Raw genomic sequence first — 26,166 nt, forward strand, 5'->3', positions numbered from 1 at the left:
CTGTACTATTGCTATGGTGAGATTAGATGCATTCAAGCCTTGAGGTTTTTAAGATCACTGTTATTCAGCAGCAGTAATTGCTCGAGTTATCTGAAATGCTGCTGGAAAAAAAAAATAAAATGACAACATCCCAAACTATCCGCGTTTACCATCAGAAGGGCTGGCTCAGCCCTCCGGGGGGGTAACTAATGCGAGCGGCGAGCAAGCCCCTTAATTTCTGTTAATTGATGTCTCGCTGTTTCGCTGCCTGACTTTGGGTGAGCCATTTTGCTTTCCTGGCATCTTGAATCCATCACGTTGCTCCTTAATGCAATTCCTGCTGCTGCTCCTCAGCCCGCAGCTCACGCAGGGCAGCAGTGGCACCGATTTCCTTCACTGTCTAATCAATTGATGATTTTTTGCCCCTCTAAGTGTCATTCTCCCAAACTAGTTATAATGTAAGAACACTCCGTAAAGTATTTTTATGTATATACCATTTTATAATATTTAATTTGTCTATTTCTGTAATAATTGCTAGGGGTGATAATGAGAGAAGGACTTACTTAAAGAAGTTACGTGGGAGGTGGAGAAATTCTTACAGACACAGGATACCTTTGACCATCCTGTGCTGCCACATTGGTGTGGCAGAAACTGCAGGGATCTGCAAACCTCTTGGTTTAAATCCTGTGCCATAGGGCACTGGTGGCTGTTGATAAAGTAGATTAAAAATTGCATGTCATACAGACTGACCGTATTTCCCTACATACATACATTGGTCTGTGTGCACGAGGATCTTCTCATGTTAATTGTAGGTAGCTAATTGCCTTCTTTTTTACTCTCCAAATAAATTGTCTGAATTATTATTAATAATAATTATTAATAGCTCTGCCTTTCCTCCTAATTTGGCAGCGACTTCGCTGTCATGGAAAAAGAGCCCTTGGCTGACGCGACGTCGCCAACCAACATCAATCCGATGATGTTGGAGTTGTCGTGCCCATCAAACCGGTTGTGCAGAGGCTCAGCTGAGTAACAAGAGGGGTGAAAAACCCCTCTGCAGCACAGGGTTCGCATCTCAAACTCATCTCAAGAGCCTGGCAGAGCTTCGCCAAGGCATTTCTCAGATGCATTTTATCAAACCTCTCCTTAAGCTGCTGCTTTATTTTTAGGCCGCACAGATGGCAGGCTTAAGAGGACAGTGACGAATGCGCCTGCGTCCAATTTATTTTCTATCAAGCCCTGAAGCTGTGGAGTATTTTGCTAGGTTTTTATGCGCACTAGGCCATTACCGACTTACTAATGTTGATGTTTCAATAGCGAGAATCAATATAACTGGTTTTTGACTTTTAAGCAATGAAATGGAGCAGGAGATGGGGGAAATTATAAGGTGAAGTTCCTCTGAAGAGGTGGTTTGGCTCAGATAAAATGCATACCAGAAACATTTCATATTGCATGTGGTCTGCCTGTCCTCTGCAGTTTTTTCCTGAACCTGAAAGGCTGACTGTCACAATCATCTCAGCATATTCTCATTTTTAAGTCCTCTTTTCTGTCAAGTAGAGCAAATGCTAGTTACCAAGGATATTTATCTGAAGTACCTACTTTTAGGCGAGTGCTTTTGCAGCCGCAGACTTAAAGCCATCTATGTTTTCCTGAGAGACTTCAGCCTATAATAGCAGGTTTCAAAATGCAACCCACGGATGTGTAATACCCAGCCAGCAAGTCAGTTCCTTGTGGTATATCATGTACTTACACTATTCACCTTGCTGCAGAATTTCTACATTATACAGGGATGTGGAGCATTCAGAATTCAGGCTGATACAACATAGGTATGTCATTGCTTGTCCAGGTCTAATGATCGACAGGATGCTAAAGACATGGGGCTTCATTTTTACTAAATTCGAAGCAGCTTCCTCACATGCTGAGCACACCCTTTCTGCCGTGATCTACAGACCCTGCTGTAAAATTAGTTCCAGAAGGGAAATTGATATATTAGTCCATGGAAAGAGGGAGAGAGCAAAAAAAAAAAAAATCAATTGTGTAATGCTAAGTGTACAGAATACTGCCTTGGATGGCTTCCAAAAAGGAAATGTGAACTGATCAAAATAGCTTTTCTTTGCACTTTTGTCCCAGAATCTGGAAAGCTTGGGCAGAAAAGGGGCTGCACAGCTTCCACTGGCACTTCAGAGTTAAAAATACCCCCTTGTTAGCCTTCAGATGACCCTGAAAAAGCAGAAAATCTCACAGCTGTGCAGCTCAGTGCCTTCACCTCTTCTCTTTCTGCAGGTCAAGGAGGATGCTAAATGGCAATGGAAGGGCCAAAGGGTGGATTTTGGCGTCCCTGCCCTCCAAGCTGTGCCCAGGAGATGGCTACACCCCGTCTACCTGCCCGCAAACTTCACGCAGGATCCCCACCATAAAATGAAGAAGATGATCATCAGAGTTTGGCTCACGCAGCTTCCCAGCTCAGTGTTTGCGGTGTTGAATTCCACATTTGGGGTTCTAGGTGTGTGTTTGAGGCTGTGCAGGGTACTGCAAAAGTACAAGATGTCAGAGATACTCAAAATTAAAAGATAATGAATTATGTGGATGGCAAGAAAAGGAGTTCGAGGCAGAGAATGAATGTCAGGCTGACACCAAGGGATATCACTGAGAATCTCATTTGATTCTCTTTTAAAAGGTTTGTAAGGCTTATGCATACAAAAGCTGCAGAGAAATGGTGCAACTTGCTTTCTTGCCCACTTTGGCAACAAGGCCAGAAAGACTAAATAATATTATAATACCTTTGCTCAGACTAGTTGTGAAAATATCAGGTAAAAAGCTTTATAGTTTTTTTATTAGCAGCAATTTTCCTCACTGTTTTGAGCCTGGCAAAGCACATTGAATAATTACTAGAACTTTTAGACTGGATAAAGGAATATTTTGCTTCAATAGCATCAGTGCCAGGAAGCAATGGACAGTGATGCAGGCAGGAGCAAATACGGTGCCAGCATCTACCCTGCTCCTGTGTCATTCCTCTGTGCAGAAGCACTTTAAAAGTTACATTCTTTGGTGAATTAATGCTCAAAATCTAAGCTCTCAGGACAATACCAGCCTAAAGGGAGTCTGTAGTCATTTTACAGCACTATGGAGTAATTGATGAGTGTTCAAATTCATGAATTACTGTATGAGCAAATGACTCCACAGCTGCTGGTTTATTAGGTGGCATCAGAGCATTATTATATTATATTATATTATATTATATTATATTATATTATATTATATTATATTATATTATATTATATTATATTATATTATATTATATTATATTATATTATATTATATTATATTATATTATATTTAATATGTGCTATGCGGAATGGGACTGTGCTGTCCTCCACGTAGACACGTTTCATAACTCATGGCAATGCTTCCTCACCTCAGGCACTGGTATTTGCCACCATCATGTTAACACCCTCCAGGTGGTCAAACTTGGAAAATAATACAGGTTTTTATCGCGCATAAGAATTCACTTGGGTCCAACGGCATAAGATAGGACCTAAATTGCATGAAAAGCGATTTTTTTTGCCTTAGAGCAAGCTTGTCACACTGAGGCTTATCTTTTTGTTACAGGTGCTGCCCGATGTCCTTTGATGTGATGCTTTTGCTGGTGAGGGTGTGCACGACACCCCCCTGCTATTTGGTGCCTCTCCCGCAGGATTTGAGGCGGAAACCAGCACAGGATCCCATCTGGCTGCTGCCCCTGCCCCACGTAAGTGCCTCATTTACTGACTTGTTTGGCCTCTTTTCTTTGACTAGTCAAGCCCATTGCTTCTCTGCTCAGTTATATCTGCTCACATGAGGTTTTTTTGTGTTGAATATGCTCCGGGTAAACACAGATGCTATTACAATGGTTTTGGTGATGCTTCAAACCACATTTCTTCTGCTGGTTGTCCTCCCAGTTGTCACACTGTGATGTGAAGCAAGCCCCAGCTGATGAACACAGTCCTCTGTGCATCCCTCCACGTGCCGCTTTCCTCTGGCAGTATTTATAGTATCCATTCTCACGTCTTTTGGTACAATAGAGGGGAGCGATGGTGAGAGAGGTTTAGTGCTTGAGCTTCGTTTGCCCAGCACGTGCTGTGCTGAAGCATCGCCATCCTTTCTGTGAACTCAGGGCTGAGCTGCTGTGTCCTTTGTTGACAAGATAAGACCATGATATGGGTATGATGTAGAGCAGGGTTAATACAAAAATCCCTGTAACAGCTGGAATGCCCATGTTTTCGGATGGGTAGACCATTGCCGGGTAATATCACTGTGAGAAAAGAGTCAGGTGAGCCAGTTCTACCTGAAACTGTTCAAATAGTTTCAATTTTGGGGTTGTCCTGTGCAGGGACAGGAGTTGGACTTGATGGTCCCTGTGGGTCCCTTCCAACTCAGGACATTCTGTGATTGTATGAGTGTTTTTACAAGTACTTTTGGCCAAGCTTGTGGTTGATACCTCTGTTAAGAGAATGTTTTGGATCACACTTAGATCTACAGGGATCTATGACAAGTAGTTGCTGTAAGTGATGCTGTGTTGATTTTTGTAAGGAATGTACACAGTCCAGCATTTAAGAGAAGTAGAAAGCACTGGTAGAAAAATAATCAATATCATATATCCAGGAAGAACAAGAGATTAATGAGGAAAAAAGAATGGTCTCAAGTGAAAAATAGCGATAGCTGGCCAGCTGGTGACAGGATTTTTGAGTGTTTCCACTTTTCTTCAATATAAGCAGCTGTCAGGTACCTCCCTGCAGCTGTGCTTGCCTGAATTCCCCTGTAATGCTGTTCTAGGTGGCAAATGCATTCAAGTGCTTCTGAAAATATTATTCAGATCCCTGGATAGTTTTGATTCACAATTGCTCTGAACATGCTGTAGGAAAGTGTCACCAAACGAGGTGCTAATTGCCTCAGCTGGGCAGTGTCCTGCCAGCCTTCCCACCCCCAATTAACCTAATTAACATCTCTGAGAAGCACCAAGACTGCTAGTGGGGCTGCTTTTCCTCTTTGCTCTGCGTAAGGCAATGTTATAACCCCAGATGTTTGACAATTTTTAGACTTAAACGCAAATAAACCAGGATGAGTTGGCTTTGTTTTATGGGAGTTTTTCTTCAAGGCTCCACTTACAGTTCAGGGAGAAAACTGACTCTTATAATAAACCCGAGAGTGTCAAATGTAATAATTAGATTAAACTTGTGCTTTCAGTGCTCTAAGTGAGCAAATATATTTAAATATTGTCACAATGTAACTGGATAGCAACACTGATATCCTTATTAATAGGTTACTCTGTCACCCTTCAGTGGACAGGGAGTCATCCACAATCACATCTTGCTTTCTATTTGTTTCTGAATATTGTTTTTGCCTTTTAAATCTCTGAAAAACAGACTTCCTAGGATTTGTTCTTGCGGTTAACTAGTTAAGATTTTTCTTATCTGATGGAGCATCCTCTGGTGAGAAAGTTTCTTCCATAAAAAAGAAGAAAATCAATATGTTCTGCAAGAAATTAAGTTTTCAGGCTTTATAGAAAACGCTACACATTTTTTCTGTCCCTGCATACAAGCTCAACTAAAAATCCAACCCTAGTATTTGCTCTGATAACTTTTATTTTAGGATGAAGAAGGATGACATGACCCAGTACCAGGCAGCTTGGAGGAAGAGAACAAAAACCAAAGTATTCAAGCAAAACAGATGAAAATAAATTCTTACCTTTAAGCAGTGCAAGGAGAAGATGAACCTTTGAGCCCCTTCTTGAAGGAGAGGTAAGAACCACCCCACCCCACGGGCCTTCTCTTTTATAAGCCACATGGCTACTAAACCCTCAGTCAAGGGGGGCGGAGGGTGAAATGATGCTCAGGTGTTTCTGTTTGTCATCATTTGTGTTCTCGTTAGCAGGTGGAGGAGTGAGTGGTGGCCTCCCCAGGTGCCTGCTGCTGTCCATCACTCCGAATTTCAGTGACTTTTACTGAATGTGAAATACATCTTTGAAAAAAGACGGGTTTGCTCAGGTATTGATATTTTTAACATAATAAAGAAGCCCAGTGATTAATGGTCATGTCTACCCGGGTGCACAGGTGAGAACAGAGTCATGATGTCCACAGAGCTGCCTAACAAGTGTATCTATCTGTCAAAAATAAATCTGTTTCTCTCTAATTCAGGCACCACAAATGCTGCTGTTTGCTTTCCTGGCTTTTATGTTTTGCAGAGATGGAGGATTTGATGTCAGCTGCAATGTGACACACACAAACAGTCCCAGCGGCGGGGACAGGGTGTGAGCAATGCCAACGTTAATCCAATGGTCTTTAGATGCTTATTTATTAAAAAAAAACCCCAAACAACTCATGAAAGCAAACAAACAAAGCCTGAAGGTGAGGATTAGCTGGTATAGCAACATCAGGGCTGGACGCTGTGTCCCTGAATTGCTTAATTTTGAATTGAATCCCTAATGGGTTGCAGCTCACCTGATTTTATGCTAACAAACATAACCTGATTTTGATGCTGTTGAGAGCTGGCAGGATTTTCTCTTTCCTGCCCAAGCGGTGCCAGCACACAACCCCTCTCCCCTGACATTTATTAACGCTGCAGCCTAGCATGAGCTTTCGCATCACTTAGATGTGGACTCTAAGATTTGTTTCTCTGCTCTGGTGCTTTGGTATTTATCATCTAATTATTAATGTGAAATATATAATCGCATCCTGTAGCAGGTATCGCAGCCTATGGAGCTGGGCTTCCCAGTCTGCTCTCCGCTGAATGAACCTCGTCCTGTGACCCGCGGCAGCCTCTCCTGCGCCAAACCGTTTGAAATCCTCCCCGCTTCCAATCGGAATTTATTCATCGCCAGGTGGTAAAAACGTTGCTGTAGCGCCAACATTCCTTTTAGTTCAAAATCCCAGCTGTTCACCCACTCATGTGAGTGGGACAAGCAGACATCATCTCATTTCCGCCTTCTCTCTGCTCGGTTAAATAGACCGAGGAATTTAAAAACCTGTTGGAAGCCCCCCCCTGTCAGTCTTGCGTTCCCACACCCCTCCCCATTGTACCTGTTGCAGACGAGCTCCTGGGAACGCCCTTCAGCCCACTCCTGCTAATGGGTCCTTAGCTCTCATTAAAAATGCCTTTTTCATGGATATATATATATATATATATCTCTCTCTCTCTATGTATATATGTAAAATATATCTATGTATGTAAAATATATCTATGTATGTAATTTATATCTATGTATGTAACATATATCTATGTATGTAACATATGTTATATATGTATGTAACTATATATATAAATATATATGCAATAGATATATATGTAATATATATATTTTTAAGATAGGCATATATCTATAATATATATAAAATATATATGCAACAGATAGATATGTAATACATATATTTTTAAGATAGACATATATCTATAATGTATATTTTTTAAGATAGCGATATATATATATATAAAATATATATATTTTTAAGAGAGAGAGAGATAGATGGATAGATAGATAGATATTCTCTTCCTCTCTGTCGCCTCCAACAGATTACAACAGATGAGTCCCATGGATTCATGGTGGTTTGTTGGTTGTTTTTTTTCCACTTGGTGCATTTTTGTACAAATAAATTTTCCCTGTTTGCATTGCTCCGGTCTTTCAGGTGTATAATATGCTCCATATGTCTTCCCTGCGAATAAAGCAGTCTTGTCAGATAATACACACAGCATTAGGTCTGGTATTAGTGACTTTTAGGGCTGAAGATCAGCTAAACATAGCGAGGCGGTATGAGAAGTGGCAGAATAAAAGACAAGGTGTGCAAATGATCCGCAGCTGCTTTGAGTACGTGAGCACACCAAGAGTTTTTCTCTGAAGGGAAAGGTCTTTTCTAAAAATTGCCAAGTATCTTCTACAAGTCACCCACCCTCGTTTCACATCTGCAATGCAGAAAATTGGCATTATTAGAGAGTTCCGATAACCTCGGGTGACGTTACAGCATGGGATCCGTTACCAGGTCACTAGAAAGTCTTACAGGTGAATAGTCCTGGAGGATGTTGCACAACTTACACCCACGGCTTTGTAAAGAAATCAAATTGCTGAGATAGAGCAAATGGAGAACAGGGGATTAAATTCTAATCACGGTATTACTTAGTGCACACTAGGACACAGAGCTCAGACTGGATGACATTCAGATAAAAAAGTTATTTACTTATTAATCAGAGTTGAAAAATGAACAAAAATGGTGTTTCAGTTACCTTTGGATCTGTCCTAATGCAAGATTTAGCGCTCTCACCTCGACTTCACCACCGCACTTGCTAAAAGGTCTGAGATCGGCTTCAAACGAGACCTGAAGATGCACCAACAAGGTCAAAACAAAATGACAAATGAATGACACGGTCACGTTCCTCACTATTTTCCAGGGGATGGGTCTGGTAGGGAACACTGTGCTCAAAATTTGTTATGGACATATCCTTGCACCCATTTGGAATTCTTTACATCGTCGGAACGAGGCAACGCTTCCCTCAGGATTGGTTTGGAAGAACATCCTTCAGGAAAATGAGTCTAAGGTTTCACCTCTCCCCAAACCTCAGTGCCAGCTATTCCAGGGCTGCTTTTCTCCCCAAAGTCACAAGACATATTGCTTTAAATTGCTTTTAAGTATATAAGGGATGCTGTGAGATCAGAGACAAAAAAAAATAATATCAGTGGAAAATAACCCATTAAAACATGAATTACATTTTGAGATTACGGTATATTGTATTCTCTTCAGACTTTTCAAAGCAAAAAGATACACTGCGACATTGATTCCAATACATTCTTAAGCACATGCAACACTGGCGTCCTATTAGTACATTAATTTCTAATGCTGTCCAAGCACCTTTACATGAAAAGCATACAAGAACTCACACGTGCGTGCACATATCCCTTCTATCATTAGTCCTGAGGAACAACTTAAATGAACCAGACTTCACTTCTGCAAGTACATGTGGGAAATAACGCCCCAGCTCTTCCGAACTCAGTCCTGACCTGAACCCCTTGAGCTCTTTTGCAGTTTGGATCAGAAACACCTTCAAAAGAGCCCAAGGTTTGCAGCACCGGAGGCAAAAAGTATATTAAAACTAATCGATTTATTTATTCAAACTATAATTAAAAAAACATGCTCGATGCGGATGAGGTATCACATGGAGATGCTCACATTCAAAACATAAAACTGATAAAACGCGAGCACATATAAGCTAGAAAACGCATTACAATCCTTTGAAGATTTCTCATTCAGTGTAATGATACAGTCGGCCTATTTTTTCCTGACTTAAACATTCAGGCCAACGTACAATAATAAAAACTTTCCTGAAATGATTTCTTGTAGAAAGGACGACAATTAAAATAAATACATATTTTGAAGAGATCTATTGCTCTGAGACTATGTCCATCAAAAGCCACTAGATGTCAGCGTTATAGAACCAGTTTCAGGCTTAAAAGCATCAAGTCCACTTGGTTTATTTATCATCATCATTACCTTGCCTGTGAAATACAGAACACGCCAACTACACAAATAACCAAGCGAATATTTATGGTAGTAAATGGAACCCAAAATAACAGTCTCGTTTCACTTTACCCCCGCTCACATTTACTTGATTCGACTTCAAATCAGTCTCATCGCAACGCTGAAAAGGTTTCAAAATAAGATGGAAATCATTTCAGGTTTTCTAACCACTCTTCCCAATGCAGCGCCGTGGGTTTCTCACCTCAAAAACCAGCACTAAACGCTCTTTTTGTCAGGTACTGTAATACCTCATAGATAAAGCTCTTTGTGGGAAATAAAGTAGTTCCTCCAGGTTGAAAACTATAAGGCACGTACATAATTTTTCTTTAAAAACAACCCATAAGATGCTAAACACGGTGACAATCGTGCTGTTCTGGCTGGCCCACCACAGCTCCGGGGTATTTGCCATGGTGTTGGACACACGGAATGCAAGACCATGAAATGCAGGAACATACAGAAAACCAAGAACGAAACGAAACACACGACATTGATACAACATCCGCCACCAAATCTCTTCCCATTCCTTTGGCAAACACCGACAATTGCAAAGCGTTCTTTGTTTTGCACTGCAAATACCTGATTGGATTTAGCTACAGGTGGTTATCGCTGAATAGCCACAATACCTGAAATCATTAAAAAAAAGGCTATTTTTTCCTTCCTTTTTTAACAAAACAAATATCCAAGTCATCGTCGTTGGAAAAATAGGAAATAAGAGGTAACTACAAAAATGCTGAAATAGAACAACATCTGAGAAGAGAATAATAGTTAAGGAACATATGAAACCAAAGGTCAACAGTTCTAGGCATTTATTCCAATATCTTAGAAAATAAAAAATATTCTTCATTGCATCACCATTGAAAGATAGAAAAACAAATCTTGAGATTAAGCCCAAAGAAGATGTGAATTTTTTTCCTTATCTTTCCATTTGAAGCCGTGTTTATTCACAGTACAAATATCCCCTGCTCGTACAGTTTTAAGTCACAAGACACACAAAGTCTGATGAGGTTCCTTTTCTCCTCCGAAAAGCTGCTCTGCCCCCCAAAAACTCCAACCACACACCCCCAAATTGAAAGGAAATTGAATTTTGGACCATCCCAAATGAGCCCGACACCACCAGCAGGACTAGACTGAGACCATTCCCACACGCTCGCTCAACAACCTTCCGCAGTTACTCTTGGAAATCCACCTTAAGGCAAATTGAGATCCACCTTAAGGCAAATTGAGACCTATTTTGTTCTCTACCTCTCGCTGAAAATTGTCGCTTTTCAAATCTCAACCACGAATCTCAAGTTTAGAAATGAACTAACGACCGGCATAAAGAATGCTTTAACCAGAAGGAAGGAATCAAAACGACATGCTTTGCCCAACAATAAATCAGTTCTTTTCCCTTAACTCTCTACATATAGTTAAAGCATTTTATGCGCTTTCAATAACATCAGATTGCAAGCTTTTTGGCAACTCTTTTCCATAAACATTCAGACAGTGTTCTCTGCAATCAGAACCACAACCTTAGTGCAATATTATATTTATTTCTTACAGTAATTTTGGTTGCCATACAAGAGTATTAAGGATTGGGGAAAAGTGCAAGTTACAGGAGCTTGATTTTTTTTTAATCAGTCGAAATAAGAGGAATTAAAGCACAAAAATTACAGCAACATAGATAACGTGAACACAAGTTGTTACACAAAGTATAGCGAGAAACATATTAATATCTAGAAAAGAAAAGAAAAAATGTAATGGGAAAAATCATCAATATTTGTGGCTCATACACATAATCATCGCCAGATCAACTGGGTAATTAATGCTTTTTAAGAACTGAGGAAAAAAAAAAAGTCACTATTTTTATTAACTTAAGTACCACAAATAATTAACTTTTGTGATATGTAAATTCTGTAAATCAACAGTCACATCTAGTCATTTTATAATATATGAATTCAACTTAAAATGTTCTCAGACACCTAGGGCAAGGAGTCTGTGCAGTTATACACAATTTACATCTTGTAAGATTTTGGTATTGTATACACAAATATTACAGAAACTAGGCATGTAAATGCAATTTATTTAAATTACAGTATATAAACAAAAGTTGATCCTAAAACCCAGAATATCAGAACGTGTTTCATAGATCTCTAACAACTTGGTTTTCACTATCGTAAGTAGCATGAAATAAATGGGTCTTCTCCCCTTTTCCCCCCCCAACATTTCCAGAGTGATGAAAATACTTGGAGGCAACGGCGTCTCTGTTACTATTGCTCTCTGTAGTAAAATCCTCACCCAGAGCTAGAGACCAATTCCTCTTGGCGGAGGTGGATTTTATTGGTGAGAAGTAGGTCCTCCCAGGTCTCCTTACCTTTCCTTTGTAAGACACAACGCAAAATAAATAGCTCTTGAAATGCGTTAAACCCCTTTTTGCTTTCCCCACTCGTATCGAACCGAGTCCTTCAGTACCTGAAAAGATTCACCAGCAAGAAACACACCTGTGTACGAAAGGGACGAGCCGGGATTGACTGGGTACGTCAGCACTCGTTCAACGCAAATTCAACAAGGTTCGTGATTAAAAAGCAGCTTAAAAGTCAACTTCTACATTTTCTTTTACTACCGCGTTTTCTAATGTATTTTCTGGCACGTATTATAGAGGTAATATCATGTACCCAAAGAAACAAAAAATAAAATTATATATATATATTTAAAAAAAAAAAAAAAAAACAGCATGGCATTAGTGGTTTATTTACTGAATTCTGTCGTATCACCAAATGGAAGACAACGATGGCTAAATTACCATTTTTACACTTCTGAAGGTATTTGATGGCCTCAAGTTGCCTGCATTGACTATCTGAACGAAACTGCCATTTGTCTACAACGCCTATGGAAAAATTCAGTACTCTCGGAAGTGAAACGCCTTAGTACTTGAGTTTTATTACAAGGTTACTTGGAACTTTCAAATACAAATATAGCGTAGCAACAGATGTTAAGTCAAAAGATTGGTTGTTCCGTAAAGGGGGCAGGAGGCTAAATAAGTTGCTTTTTATGAGTATCCAATGCGTTGGTAACTACAACCACTTTTGAAGAAATATTCACCCTCCTTTGTAGAAGTTCTAGCAAAGATAGAAAATATAACACAGCTCTGCTGGTTCAGATGCATCCAAATGAGGTTGATTTTAAAAAGGTCAAGACTTTATAATTATTCCACAGAAATAGTAGTAAACCACAAAAGTTTTTTTTTTTTTGTCTTTTTTTGTTGTTTTGTTTGTAACTTTCTAGCACTGAAGTGGCACAAAGGCTGCCCAGTAGACCAGCCACTTATTTTCTTAAAATATTGTGCTTATAAACTATCTGTACAACTATTTAAACTTGCAGTAAAGAAAGATATTTAAAATGCTAAACTTTATGTACTCATACTAGGGCTGTTGCAGACCTAATTAGACACTTGTTTGTGAGCAAAAAATAATCACAATAAAAAAAATTAGAGATAGGCTGGACTATATCAAGGACCATATCAAGGAAAGAAATTTCAGGTACCTTGCGAAATGTAAGAGAACCTGAACGTATGGTAGGTAGCCAGTCTAGCCATCCACACACAATGGACCCACCTTGAATAGTATGTTAATAAAGACCTACAAAACTCACAGATATTAAGAGGTGTTAATTACAAGGGGAGCTCAAACATGCAGAGAGAGACTTGTTAACTTGAAAAACAAATGGTTTTAAATCAAGAAGTCAGATTAGAGCAGATTAGAGTCACCTGGAGCTCTGGTACCACCACCCCGTCCCTGCTGGGCCACAGCCACCTGGTTTCCAGCAGGATCCACGTTCTTCCCCTGCGACCTCCCAAACAGCCGCCCAAAGAAGCTGCCCCTGAAGTGCTCGCTCTGTAGCCCTTGTCCAGAAGCCAAACATACCAAAACAGCCATAAAAATGCAAGTCTGGAAACCTCCCCAGTTCTCCTGGCCCTTGGAGCACGTGCGTTCCAAGAGGCCACAAACCTCCTGCCAGCTTGCTGTTACCTTTTTACCTCTTTCGTTTCTTTTTACCTTTTCAGTTCCTTTTACCTTTTTGGCTTCTTTTTACTTTTATTTGTTTCCTTTTACAAGCTGAAAACTTTCCATTGCTGCTAACAGGCTGCAATTCCTCTCTCACTTAAAACCCTGGCAACCTTCCCCACTGGGAACGTTCGTCTCTCTTCTTATTCTTTCTTGGCCTGATGTTCAAAACCACTCACTGAATTAAACAGCATCTCTCAGGGTTCAGCACATTCGAGTATCCAACTGTGAAGTCCAAAAGACGCGTCTGTACACAACCCCAAATTTCTGCTGGCTCTGTAGAGTTCATATTGCGACTTGGCAGTAGTTTAGCTGGTTGAAAACTGGGGGTCTCAGGTTCAAACTAGCTTCATTTTGTTGTACCTCTAAGTGTGCATTCCTCCTTGGTTTGTTTTGTTTTTTATGCAACAACTGCATCGTCTTACAGGTCAAGTCAATGGAGCATGTATTGAACTTGTTCTGCCACCTTGGAAGAGCGCTAAGTATAACTGCAGAAATAAAGAAATACCAGGTAAAACAGAGCAAGGTTACCCTTGAACTAATTCCAGCAGAACAACCAGCTTCACTGCCAACAAATCAGAGAGCTACACTAGTTAAAAACCAGTAATATGAACTGTACCTGTCTTAATATTGTGCCTCTGCGACTATTAAAATGGCTTTGAATGGTAATGAAGCGCTCTGGCCTCTTCAAGTGGACTAAGGGTTGGGGAAGGAATCCTGCTCGGAGACTGAATGGCAATAATATCGCGCTTTTCAATAAAAAAATGAAACTTTTGCGATTTTAAATGGAAAGAAAAGTGGTATGTAATGCTTCCAGCAGAAGGGCATTGTCAAGAGATCATATTTTTGAAGTTAACAATTTTCTCTCTCTCATATCTCCCCACAACTTGGAAATAAAACGGCCCCACTCGTGTAACAGGTTCGGGTTTACGTTTGGGCATGTAGCATACAGTCTGCATTACCTGAGTACCAGGAATTCTACTGCTTTCCCCCTCCCACCCCCAATTTTGCTGGCACTCGCAGACAGACAAGGCATTTGGGGTATTTCAGTACCAGCCCATCTCTAGTTATCAACAGAAGTTTGTGAGGCAAAATAGCTATTCTTATCTGTCCAGCAGCTGTTTCAAAGCTCTTTCTATGTTCATTCTGTGCCCAACTCTAGTCACTCCAAGGTCTATCAGATCTTCCTTTTGTAGATTTGGTAAATGAGTGCCATCTATTTCATTGTCCATAAATGTTTCTTTATGTTCACCTAAGTTTAGACTTTCCAACCAATCTGCCACATCTGGTTTAGTCCACAGGTGGACAGGCTTAGTTGTAAAAGGCTTATTTGAGATTGGCTGTTGTAATATTGAGGGAGAAGGAGACCTGCTGCGCCCTGTGGTCAAGCCAAATAAGTCCCCAGAAGGGGGCTGGCTGGGTAGGCTAAATACATCGGACAAAGTTGGAGAAGGAGATGAAGCTGAAGCAGAAGCAGTCAGAGGAGCAGGCATGATGTCTTTATTAATCTCTGTTGGTGAAACCACAGGGCTTGGAGCATGTCTTGCTCCTGAGGTCCTACTGTCATAGTCTGGGGACCTGCTCTGCAGTGTGATCGGTTGGCTGGTTCCAGGTCGGACAGTAAAAGTGATTGTTGTACTTCGTGTACCTGAGACAGTACTCATGACTTCCGTGCTCCTGAAATTGTAAACAGACATGGAAAGTTAGATAAAGCAGCCGCCAGCTCACGGGCTGTCCATATCAATGCATGGTAAACATGGTTTTGGAATGCTCAAACATTTTCATTGCTTAACGAGCATAAACAGGTTAAAAGTACTAAGATGGTATCATCGAACCTTTCCCATAAAACAGTCATCAATGGTAAGCCATACTTAAAAACAAAACCTTTGCTTATGAGCAGTTCAGAAAAAACACTTTCCAGAGCACATTCTTCCTTTTGAAGGCTACACCAAATTAAGTCGCGGTTAAATGAGAAACACTGAGTGGAATAAGCACACGGGCACTTGGACTCCCTGTGAAGTGCAATCAGGAGTTGATCTTCCCCTCATATGGAGAGGTAGGACCCTCCATTTCGGTTTTAATCTATCAGTTTTAAACACTGTTAGACAGCATCCCTAACAATAGTGGTTATGGAAAATAGCAGCAGCATATCATTAACTCAGTGAATTTTGGGGTATGTTTGTATTCTCATTTGTTCACAGAACATGCTCCACAAGATCCTCATATTTCCCTTTCTGTTCAGCTGGCCTTTTGGTGCTTTAAAAATGAAACAGGCCTTCTAAGGTTCATAAAAGGACTTCTGTGTCCTGTTCTCTCTCTACACTCTCTACTTCGTCAGTTTCACTCCAAAACGCTGGTTACTGTGCTTGCCCAGAGGTGATGTAGTTGTGATCAAGTCCCTGGCACTTATCTCTTGCCTAAAGGAAATTTCAGATTACAAACTAAGGCGGCGTGAAACCTGCGAGAGGGAGCTCTGGTGCTGAGGCTGAGCGGGTGGGTGAAGGAGCAGACCAGGCTGCTGGTGTCTAGTGGCTATGGAACAAACTTAGAAGGAGAAGATCCAGGTTCAGGTCTGTTCATTCATAAAATGTTCAACTCCACAGCCCTTATTTCTCAGGAGAAATCTCTGCCAGCCAGCGTGTACACCTCAAGATCTTCCACTGAACCTTTGGGTGGCTTAAGCTCCGGAGATTTCAGTTTTAAAATATCCTGTCAACTAGGAAAGCCTTCAGATTAACAATTTTAGGCACTTCCAGAACAAAGTAAGGATTTATTTATCCTTGAAGTGATGCCATGAAGTAAATAAAATGACCCACACAGCAAGGGTCAAAACTCACATTCGTTGTCTCTGAGGTATGTCCCTCACCACTAATCTGCTTTATAAATGAGAAGCCTTCTCCTGCTCCTCTGCCCCAAGTAATCGTGGAGGCTTTACTCTTCCCGTGGAGTTCTGCCACCGCGGGGAAGGAGGATGAAACATGTTGGGTTATCCTGGGTCTGCTCCCCAGTGCAATGTCATTGTGACCACCCATGGAAGGGGAGTGACTTGACTTTCACAGAATCCCAGAATGTCAGGGGTTGGAAGGGCCCTGGAAAGCTCATCCAGTGCAATCCCCCCATGGAGCAGGAACACCCAGATGAGGTTACACAGGAAGGTGTCCAGGCGGGTTGGAATGTCTGCACAGAAGGAGACTCCACAACCCCCCTGGGCAGCCTGGGCCAGGCTCTGCCACCCTCACCATGAAGAAGTTCCTTCTCAAATTTAAGTGGAACCTCCTGTGTTCCAGTTTGGACCCGTTACCCCTTGTCGTACTGTTGGTTGCCACTGAGAAGAGCCTGGCTCCATCCTCACCCTTTTCCATATTGATCCCTATGAATGAGGTCACCCCTCAGTCTTCTCCAGCTCCAGAGCCCCAGCTCCCTCAGCCTTTCCTCACACGGGAGATGCTCCACTCCCTTCAGCATCTTTGTTGCCCTGCGCTGGACTCTCTCCAGCAGTTCCCTGTCCTGCTGGAACTGAGGGGCCACAACTGGACACAATATTCCAGGTGTGGTCTCCCCAGGGCAGAGCAGAGGGGCAGGAGAACCTCTCTGACCTACTGACCACCCCCTCTAACCCACCCCAGGTACCATTTGCCTTCCTGGCCACAAGGGCCCAGTGCTGGCTCTTTGGTCATATCTTGGAGAAAATAGTAGTTAAAACTTTAAATAAAAAGACAGTGGTACCAGCACTTCCACATCATTGTCAGGCCAGACATGAGGAAGCAATTTTTTACAATGAGGGTGGTGGGAGCCTGGCCCAGGTTGGCCAGAGAGGTGGTGGATGAACCATCCCTGGAGACATCCCAGGCCAGGCTGGACGGGGCTCTGAGCAACCTGAGCTGGTGAAGATGTCCCTGCTCATGGCAGGGGGGGCACTGGGGGAGCTGGGAAGGTCCCTTCAACCCAAACCATTCTGTGATCATCTATCCTAACCTGCTCCCCCTGTGAAGCACTTGTCCATCACCAAAATGAAGAAACGTAGACAGCTCACCTGATAACGGGCTATTAATCCCTTCCTCTCATATAAGCCTCACTGCAGTCCTGGTAGCGCTGGAGAGCTTCTTCAGCCTTTCCTTGGGTTGCTGCTGGCTGCTGTGAGCCAGTTTGCTCCGTGCTCCCCGCATCACATCTGGGGCTTCGGCACGTAATTACCAAACCTAAACACCAGGTAACCTACCGCACGGCTACGCCGAGAGTCAGAGCACATTCGTATCACAGTGAGTCTCGTTCAAATAAAGCTCCAATAACGTGTTATTAGAAAAGCACTAAGAATAGCTTTTTGGAGAACCTACATGTTATTCACATGAGCAATCCCACTGATTTCTCACAAATTGTTCCATGTATTTCAATAGGAACAGGGAGATCTTTTTGAGCGCTGAAAGATCAGCACTTCGCTTAAAACACAGTAGGAACAATACTTTTAGCACTTATGTCTTTGTCATTTAACAAAGAAAGGAAACACTTGGCAAGGTTTTGAGTGTTTCCTGTGATTTGTTTGGAGCTTAATGGCTCTTATTGTCTTCCAGGACTGGAGCTAAGCATTCTTACAAATAAAGAGTCTAAGAACTATTAAATTCTACTAACCAAGAGGAGCAAGTTATTTCTACCTACCTTAACTCAGCATTAGAGTCTCACACACTTTACTAAGGCACGATATAATTTTAAATCAACAGAAAACGCGCTTTGAAAAAGGTTGGGATGATGCTGTCCCAGTGATTGCAGGAGGAGCAAGATGAATTTTGATACGTGTGGAAATTTCTCCCTCTCTCTTTACCTGCAATTACCCTTTTTACTTAACTTCCCTGTCTTGCAAATGCTAGTAATCACGGGTTTGTATTCCCACTCACTGTGGCAGTTTCAAATGGATGATGAAAATCTCTCTTCTATTAGGCTAGATGCTGAAAGATCATTTCTGTTCCTCGACTGCCCACTCCGGGCTCAGTGTGCACCTTCTGCTGCGTAACTCAATTTGCTGCTGCTTCTCCCCGTTGTCCCTTCCATAGACTCCCTGTCCCTCCCTGTTCAGGAAATCGTTGTCACTGCTCCTTTAAAAAAGGTATATTAAGTATATTAAGTATAAAAGTAAACCCGTGTTTAGACCCACGGATGAGCAAAGCAATCCAGGCTACGTTGTACTTTGCTTTCTGGCAGCTTGGATCAAACCAGCGGCTTCGCGTGGCTACAAACCATGTTAAAAGATCTGTGGGCATTTTGTGGGTTTTGTGGGGCTGTGGCTTTTCCAGATTTGTAATAAGAGCAATTTCTTATGCCTTATTTGATCATCTGTTACACTAAACACATTAAATCCATATTAAAGCTGCCTAAACCCAAATTTCATTTGAAAAAGGTGAAAAGTCTGATAATTATTTTAAATAAAATTTGCTCTATTAGGATCAGCATATGGTAGTAATTTATAAACATTTGGTGCACCGACTGCAATGCCCATTATGTTGCCTCGTATTAACATCACAATATATAATTCCTGTGCCACAGCGATGGGGCCTCCAAGTATAACAGCCATCAACACAGCTTGTAGGCTAGAAATTCTTTTAGATTTTGAATTAGATTTGCAGGATTCAAATGCACTGGTAACTTAATAGCAGAAGCAATTCAGTGAAAGACAGCACACTGAAATAGCTCCAAAACCAAACTAAACAAACCAAACCAGAACAACATTATGCTCCTATGAGAGCTGTTTTATCCTGCAACTTGCCAAATAAACTCGCTGTTCTGACAAAGCTCCTCAATTGTGTCAGAGAAAAAAAACCCCTACCAACCAAGAGAAGCAATGAGTGAAATGAGTCCCTGCACAGAGGTACAGCCTGAAATGAAGTTTTTACAGATTTTTGGAGAACGCACAAACCCCAAACTTTGCCTTCATCTCTTATGATATTTGTACTTGATTTTTGGATTGTCAAAGGAAAATTGTATGGTGGGAAAGTAAGTCAATTATTGTCTGTTTCGGGGGAAGATTAAGAACAAAGGCTGATGTGATGACTGGCAGGATACAGAGCTTCTTATAATGTTATTTTAGCGAGAAGAATTGAGAAATGGTTAGTGTCTGCTGCAAGTAACTCTGTTCAGTTGAAGAATAATCATTAGGGTCTGTGGGAGTCTGTTCACGAGCAACAGTTTCCATGCGAATGGCACAAATGTCTGGAAACGGGCAATAAGGGAAAAGTGGCTCTTATTTCAGCTTGAGGTGACATCCTACGTCTGGTTTTCGAATGGCTACCATTTCTGGATTAGGATGATCTAATCCACATCGCACTCTGTTACAAAGTCAACACCAAAATCACTAAAATGCAATAACAATGAGAGAGCATTAAAAAGAAGCAGCATGTACAACATAGAATACTCGATGCTTTATGGTTGGCACTTACTTCAGAGCATTTCAGCATGACCCTCTTCTGACAACAGCAGTCATGAGAGCAAATAAAAATGACAAAATGGAATGACTGAAACACTGCAGAAATTACTGACAAAGCAAGCAATCCTGTGACATTGGCTGACAAGCGGTTAACAACATGAAATGAATCTAATGGGACAGCAGTAAACTGAAAAACCGAGGCTTGAGAATTATATCATTAGATCAATATTTCATCATCTGTGAAATCCAGCCGTACTTCCAATCAACCCAGTGTAGGATCAGTCCTTACGCAGGACTCACTACTAAGTTCAGTTCTGCGTTACCTGTTTGTGAAAAAATAGGAGCTTTTCCAGACTGTCATGAGCAAAACAATCCAGAGATGGACAAAACCCTTAACCACAAGCAGTTTCACTTTTAAAACTTGCTGTGCCAACACACTACAGGTTATTTGTCCCAGAGGGAAACCTGCATGGTTAAGCATCCTCCATAACTCCCACTTTTATCGTGAGCGTTTCCCACTACCAGGAGTGACACCCAACCTGCCCCAGAAGCCGCAGGGACGTTGTGCAAACACAACCGGAGAAACATAAGCACCGTTTGAAATAGAAATCCTTTTCCCCTATGGCAAAGCAATTGATCGTTTTGGTTTGGTGGTGGTGGAGAGCGGCAGCAGTTGCTGTTCATTATCCTGTATTAGCACACGGGAGTCGTGGCGGAAGGAAGGATGCTGTTTGCACCGGGGGCTGTGTTTGTGTTTTTAATTCTTTGCAGCCACCGGGTCTATTCTGCGCTAATCACACTGACATTATTCAGCCGATCTCGCAGGCCTGATCATTACAACCTCGCGCTTGATCGTTACGTTGCTTAGCGACCGCGGGGTTCACAGACAGAGGCAGCGCTCCTCCCTTACCTTATAAAAACCCCTGCATTAGTCTTCTCCCCATTCCTTTTATCAGCTCCATAGAAAAGTCAGTAGCCTCTCAAGTGAATTTATAGCACTGCTGTATTTATAGCATCACGGCTGATGCTGCCGTTACACGTCCCGTCCCCCCCGCCCGCCCGCCGACAGGCTGCCAAGGGCTCCCCGGGCTGGGTATTCCCATCTCTGTACCTCTGTGGATCCAAATTCAGGAACGGGAATGACAAACAAAGCCCATCGTTAGGGCTTCAGCGCTGGGTATTTGGGTCAAACAGAGCCCTGTAGTCAAATACCCTCATAGAATCATAGAATCATTTGGGTTGGAAAAGACCCTCAGGATCATCGAGTCCAACCATTAACCCACCCCTGGCACCGCCCCACGTCCCTGAGAACCTCATCTCCGCATCTTTTAAACCCCTGCAGGGATGGTGACTCCACCACTGCCCTGGGCAGCCTGTTCCAGTGCCCAACAGCGCTTCCCAAAAAGAACTGTTTCCTAATATTCAATCTACTTGACCATTTCTATAAGGAAGGACGGGCAAAAATGGGGGAAGTGATGGTCAGATATTGTGGCTTGACTACATGGACAGACCAGGTAAAACCTCTATCACCAGGGCTGATCTCCAAAATTTCATGAAGTAGATGGTGGCCAAATCTAGGAGTGGGATTAGCTCTAGTCTAGAACTTTCTATCAAACCTTTCAATTATGGTTTTGTTAGTACAAAGTAAGCAAGCACATCCTTTCCTCTTTCTCCCTCCCCTCCCAATCTCCTTTTCCTGTCCCGCAGCTGGTCATTGCCGCTGACAAGCAGATGGTTTCTACTTAAATGTTTTCCTGCTCTATTTAAAAATTTTGAAACTTGGTGTCTCCATAAGAACCACAGGAAACTATAAATACACCATATAAAATTATTGCTAAACTAATGTGCAGGGAAGAAAAGCAAGCCTAAGGTCATTTTTTAACGTAATAATTGAGAGAGAAATGCTGCTCAGTGCTGTAGAACAATCTCTTCCTAATTCTCGTTTATCAAAAACATAGAAAGATGGTATTTTTATGGGTTTCTGTAGCAAGCCATTACCCAACTATCTACAGTTTAATTCACCTCTATGCTACCTTAATGGGGCAATTGCCGTGAGTGAACTACAATTGTCTTTCTACTGGTTGTGCAAAAGTAACTCCCAATGATACCTACAATTGCTATCATGTCCCAATGAGCAAAGATGTATTTTTAATTCCGTCAGGCTGCTAGTGCTGTGAACATAACCCAAGCGAGCCTCTGAACAATGTTCCTATTTATAACACTACCCAAAACTTCTCTTTGGCTGAAGGGTATGAACAGGCGTATTCGTTTTTTATCCCTTTTCCTTTAGCAGAGCTAATGAGATGTTTTTTAATTTAGCAGAAGCCCTGCTTTCCATGAGCTAAACTTCCTTGCTCCCTTTCTAATCCTGCCTCGTAGGAAAGGGTTTTGGCAAGATGGTCTTCCTTGGTCATAATATTTGACAGCTTTCTAAAAAGATGTGTCTGTTGTGTAAGTGGGCTAGAAAGGCCGTAATTTATTTAACTTTTTAAAAGATGAGGCAGGAGTAAAAGGAGTAAGAAAAAATGCCTTTGTCTGGGAAGCGTTTACCATGCATCCATTGCTTTCATGCAGGGACCTTTGAGAACGGAATTTGAATTTAAAGCAGACAGTTCAGGGCATAAACTGCCATAGCGCAACAAAAAGAAATCAGAGCATTTTCTCTGCCATAGATAAATTTGCTATTAGCCTTTTGCTCCCTATTTCACACTCTTTATCAAGCTCAGAAATCAATCCTGTCTCGTCCACCCCCGGAATGCGGTTGAGCTCGGAGAGAGGGGAAAGTGCTGGATTTGCTCCAGGGCCAGGTAGAAACCACCCCCCAAAAACACTGTGGGGTTACAAGTAGAACTTCTGAACCTACGAGTGAACTTCTTCATTTACATCTCTCTAACCTCACTCTCGTTAAGACAAAAAGGAATTGCCTGCAGCGCCTTTTAAAACACGCTTTTAATATCTGTCGATGGTTGGCTCTCTTCTGCTGCCTCTGATTTATTGCTTAGCCTAAAAAAGAAATCCTGAGGAACCGCTGCTGCTCGTTTTAGTAGCTTCAATTCACGTCAATTAAAAAAGAATGTAACCACATCAGTTTTGAGAACAGAAGGAAACAAAACCCAGCCCTCTTACCTTCCGTTCCCACTGGGAATTCTGTGGAGATGTGACTTTTTTCCACAAGGAGCAGCCAAGAGTTGTGCTGCTCCACACCACTGTCAGCTTTTCTGATTTATTCTAATACCTCCTAAGCCTTTTGGAATTGTGATATCCCAAGATCCTCTCTTTAGTTTGCAAAGATCCCCATTTGGGTTCACTTTGCAGGAGAGAAGTCGGATTTCAGCCACAGCGAAGTAATGCTTTTTGTGGCTTTGTCTCCAGACTAAGTCTCTGTATTCCATGATGAAGCCTATGTAATTTGCCAAAGCTGAGTTATAAGAATTTAAAAAGCTAAAGGACAGAAAAGCAACATAACTTCTAACACTGTCCAAATCAGATCTTTCTCTGAAATTTACATCATATGGGATACTCTTGCTTACATGAGAATTTGCTTTTTCCAGTCAAGTGACTTAGTAGTATTTATTTTTTTTTCCCAGCTTTTATACCTGTTTAAATGTCTTTTCACAAAAGAAGATCTATCGCTATTTGCTTCTGCTTTTCTTTTTCCTCTCCAAAACGCAGTACTTGACATATTTACAGTACATTGTAGTTACTAGCCTCAGTTATTTTCTAATAAAACAGAGACGATAAAGATCTCTACTGTAACCTGGAAGTAGCTATCAGTTTGACTATCAAAGACAATAAATAACATTATATATATGAAGCTAGAGGCAACGTGTTGATATGGATTAACAGGATGATCAACCTCTAGCAAAAATAGTGTTCTTGAAGACATACGGAAAATCATATGAAATGAAACTGTCAGAGTCACCTGCAAGACCAGACATGTAATACAAGCTTAGTGCACAAGAACTGATTTTGTGCTTGCCTGAGGTGTTGTCAAATGTACGGTGTTCGGCTGCTGCGCTAACTTTGCTTAAATGAACAGTCATTTGCAATTAACAGAGCTGCCCTTCCCCTGAAGCCAAATCATCTTTATGCATGCAAAGAACAGGAGCTTTTCAAAAGCTGAATTAGTTACTATCCAGTAGAATAAATCCAATAAAATTTATTTGGATGGTACATTTAAAAAAGAAAGTGAGCACTGCCTTTCTGAAAACAAAAAATGTATGGAGCTGTCTGGGCAAAACAATATGCAATACTTCAGTAAAAGGTACATTTAACTTCTGTATATAAACCAAACCATTCCACACTACAAAAAGAAATACCTCAGGCTCTCAATAAAACTAACAAAATCACCTTACATATATATATATATTTTTTTAAGTCTGGATTTCATGATATTATATCCATCTGCCACACAAATGTGACTACATGATTATTTCCACATTTACCTAAAGGTTTCTGGCTACTTATAAGTAACTTTTAAGTTATTTATCACTTAAATACCTTCCACAAACCACTTAAATGCAAAGGTGTCACCCTGCGCTACCAGGGATGCCGCTGGTGGGAAAAATGAGCCACATCCTTGAACCTGTAAACATCATAGACTATTCACTGACAACATAAAGAACTTAAAATCCATCATCCTAAGTGTCAGAGATGCTAAATTAACTTTTTAATTAGAACATGAATAGTGCAAATTGATTTCAATTAGTGATTTTCTAAGGTAGCTTTGTACTTCATGATAAAGCGGTTTATGAGAGGGATCGGCATGAATCAAATGACAGCACACAGTGGATGTGAAGTCAGCCTAGGCAAAACCACTTATTTTTACCCATTTGAAGCCAAAATAAGATATGGGACTGAAGAAAAAATAAATCATCACCACATTTTAAAAATGAACCTTTGAAAAGGGAAAAATACTTCTTAAAAATGACTCTAAGTAACTCACATCAAAACAGCTGAAAGGTTCGTTGAAACTGTCTGAAGTTGGAGAAGCTCATGGCAGGGGGTTGGACTAGGTCACCTTGAAGGTCCCTTCCAACCCAAACTATTCTATGATTCTATGAAGACTGAGGAAGTTCCTATGCTACGGTGCAGACTACAGAAACGCTGACAACGTAGGATATTCTTTCCCTCTATAAAATTGTTTGTCATAAGATTATTCATTAAGCAAATGTACATTGAAGAGCACATTCTTCTTTAATCTATGCGATTTACAGGGTAAGCTAGTCAGAAAAAAAAAACAAATCAAGCCTTTATTAGAAAACTATTTGGTTAATTACGTTTACCTTGTACTGAGACTTGCAGTTTTTGTTCCAGTAGGTGACTCCAATCCTTCCCCTGGCTTTGAGGATTTCTCTCTGTTCATTTGCTGGAGTAGTGAGTTCAATTCACTAATCACATTAGCCTTTGGGCCTGAGAGAATGGGGCTTTTCACCTCCGGCACGTCACCCCAGAGCTTAGATGTCCTTTGGGGAACAACTTTAGCCATGTTGGGCTGAGCGCTGATGGGAGGCGGGGGCGGCGCGGGAGGAGGGATAACAAAGCTGTCTACAGTTTCTTCAATTAGCGCATCCTTGTAAAGTGCATTGCTTTTGTTGATTATGGGCTTCATTTTTGGCTTAGGAGGTACTGGGGGTTTGTCCACCAGAAATGTTTGCCCATCTGCATAGACTGTACAAGTATCCACGTTCTCACCCCCTTCCGAGGATAAGGTCGAGATGCTGGACACCGTTGAGATAGTGCTGGTTGTCTCTAAGTGATGGTCACTACTACTACGGCTGTCTACCTCCTCAATCCCAGAGTCAGTGACGTTATCAAAGCTGTCGGGGGGTGGCAGAAAGGAGGCAGGCAAACAGTTTGAAAGACCCACTTGCTTTTTACTGTCTAAGGAGTTTGTGGACTGGCTGGGGGCGAACGGCGCGGGTGAAGGAGAGCCATTTTTCCTTTGCTTCATCAAGTCTGTTAGAGCCGAACCGGGAACCGCACGGTCGTCGGGGATATCAAAGCTGTTGGCGAACTCTAAGGGGGGTGGCAGTGGCTCGGTAAAAAGAAACTCTTCATCGATATCGACCGACGCTAAGGGTGGCGGAGGGATGCGGAATGGCAGGATGACGGGGTCGTCGACCGAGCCCGCCGCTACGATGGTTTTGCAGGGAGATGCCGGTGGCTCCGGCGCTGCAGGCACGTTCAGCTCGCTTTC

At 41.6% G+C, this 26,166-nt stretch overlaps 1 protein-coding gene and 1 long non-coding RNA gene across 3 annotated transcripts in view; one reads left to right on the forward strand and one right to left on the reverse strand.

Annotated features, from left to right (window-relative positions):
- Positions 1-3,588: 3,588 nt before the first annotated feature.
- On the forward strand, positions 3,589-7,114 carry LOC309442356. 2 transcript variants are annotated; one of them, XR_014184593.1, is made up of 3 exons: positions 3,589-3,724; positions 5,605-5,753; positions 5,884-7,114. It is a non-coding gene; the product is annotated as an uncharacterized lncRNA (long non-coding RNA). The 2 variants fall into 2 exon arrangements; XR_014184594.1 differs by having other exon boundaries at positions 5,887-7,114.
- A 7,544-nt stretch (positions 7,115-14,658) lies between these two features.
- The window catches only part of SHANK2 (SH3 and multiple ankyrin repeat domains 2), a gene marked incomplete at both ends in the record, with an annotated part of 273,237 nt that continues 261,729 nt past the window's right edge, over positions 14,659-26,166 (reverse strand). Inside the window, 2 exons of the mRNA XM_082059244.1 lie at positions 14,659-15,232; positions 25,253-26,163. Coding sequence (XP_081915370.1) covers positions 14,659-15,232; positions 25,253-26,163 — 1,485 coding nt within the window. The remainder of the gene's footprint in view (positions 15,233-25,252; positions 26,164-26,166) is intronic.

Source organism: Streptopelia decaocto, assembly GCF_964273445.1.
Source record: "Streptopelia decaocto genome assembly, chromosome: 7".
Taxonomy (NCBI): domain Eukaryota; kingdom Metazoa; phylum Chordata; class Aves; order Columbiformes; family Columbidae; genus Streptopelia; species Streptopelia decaocto.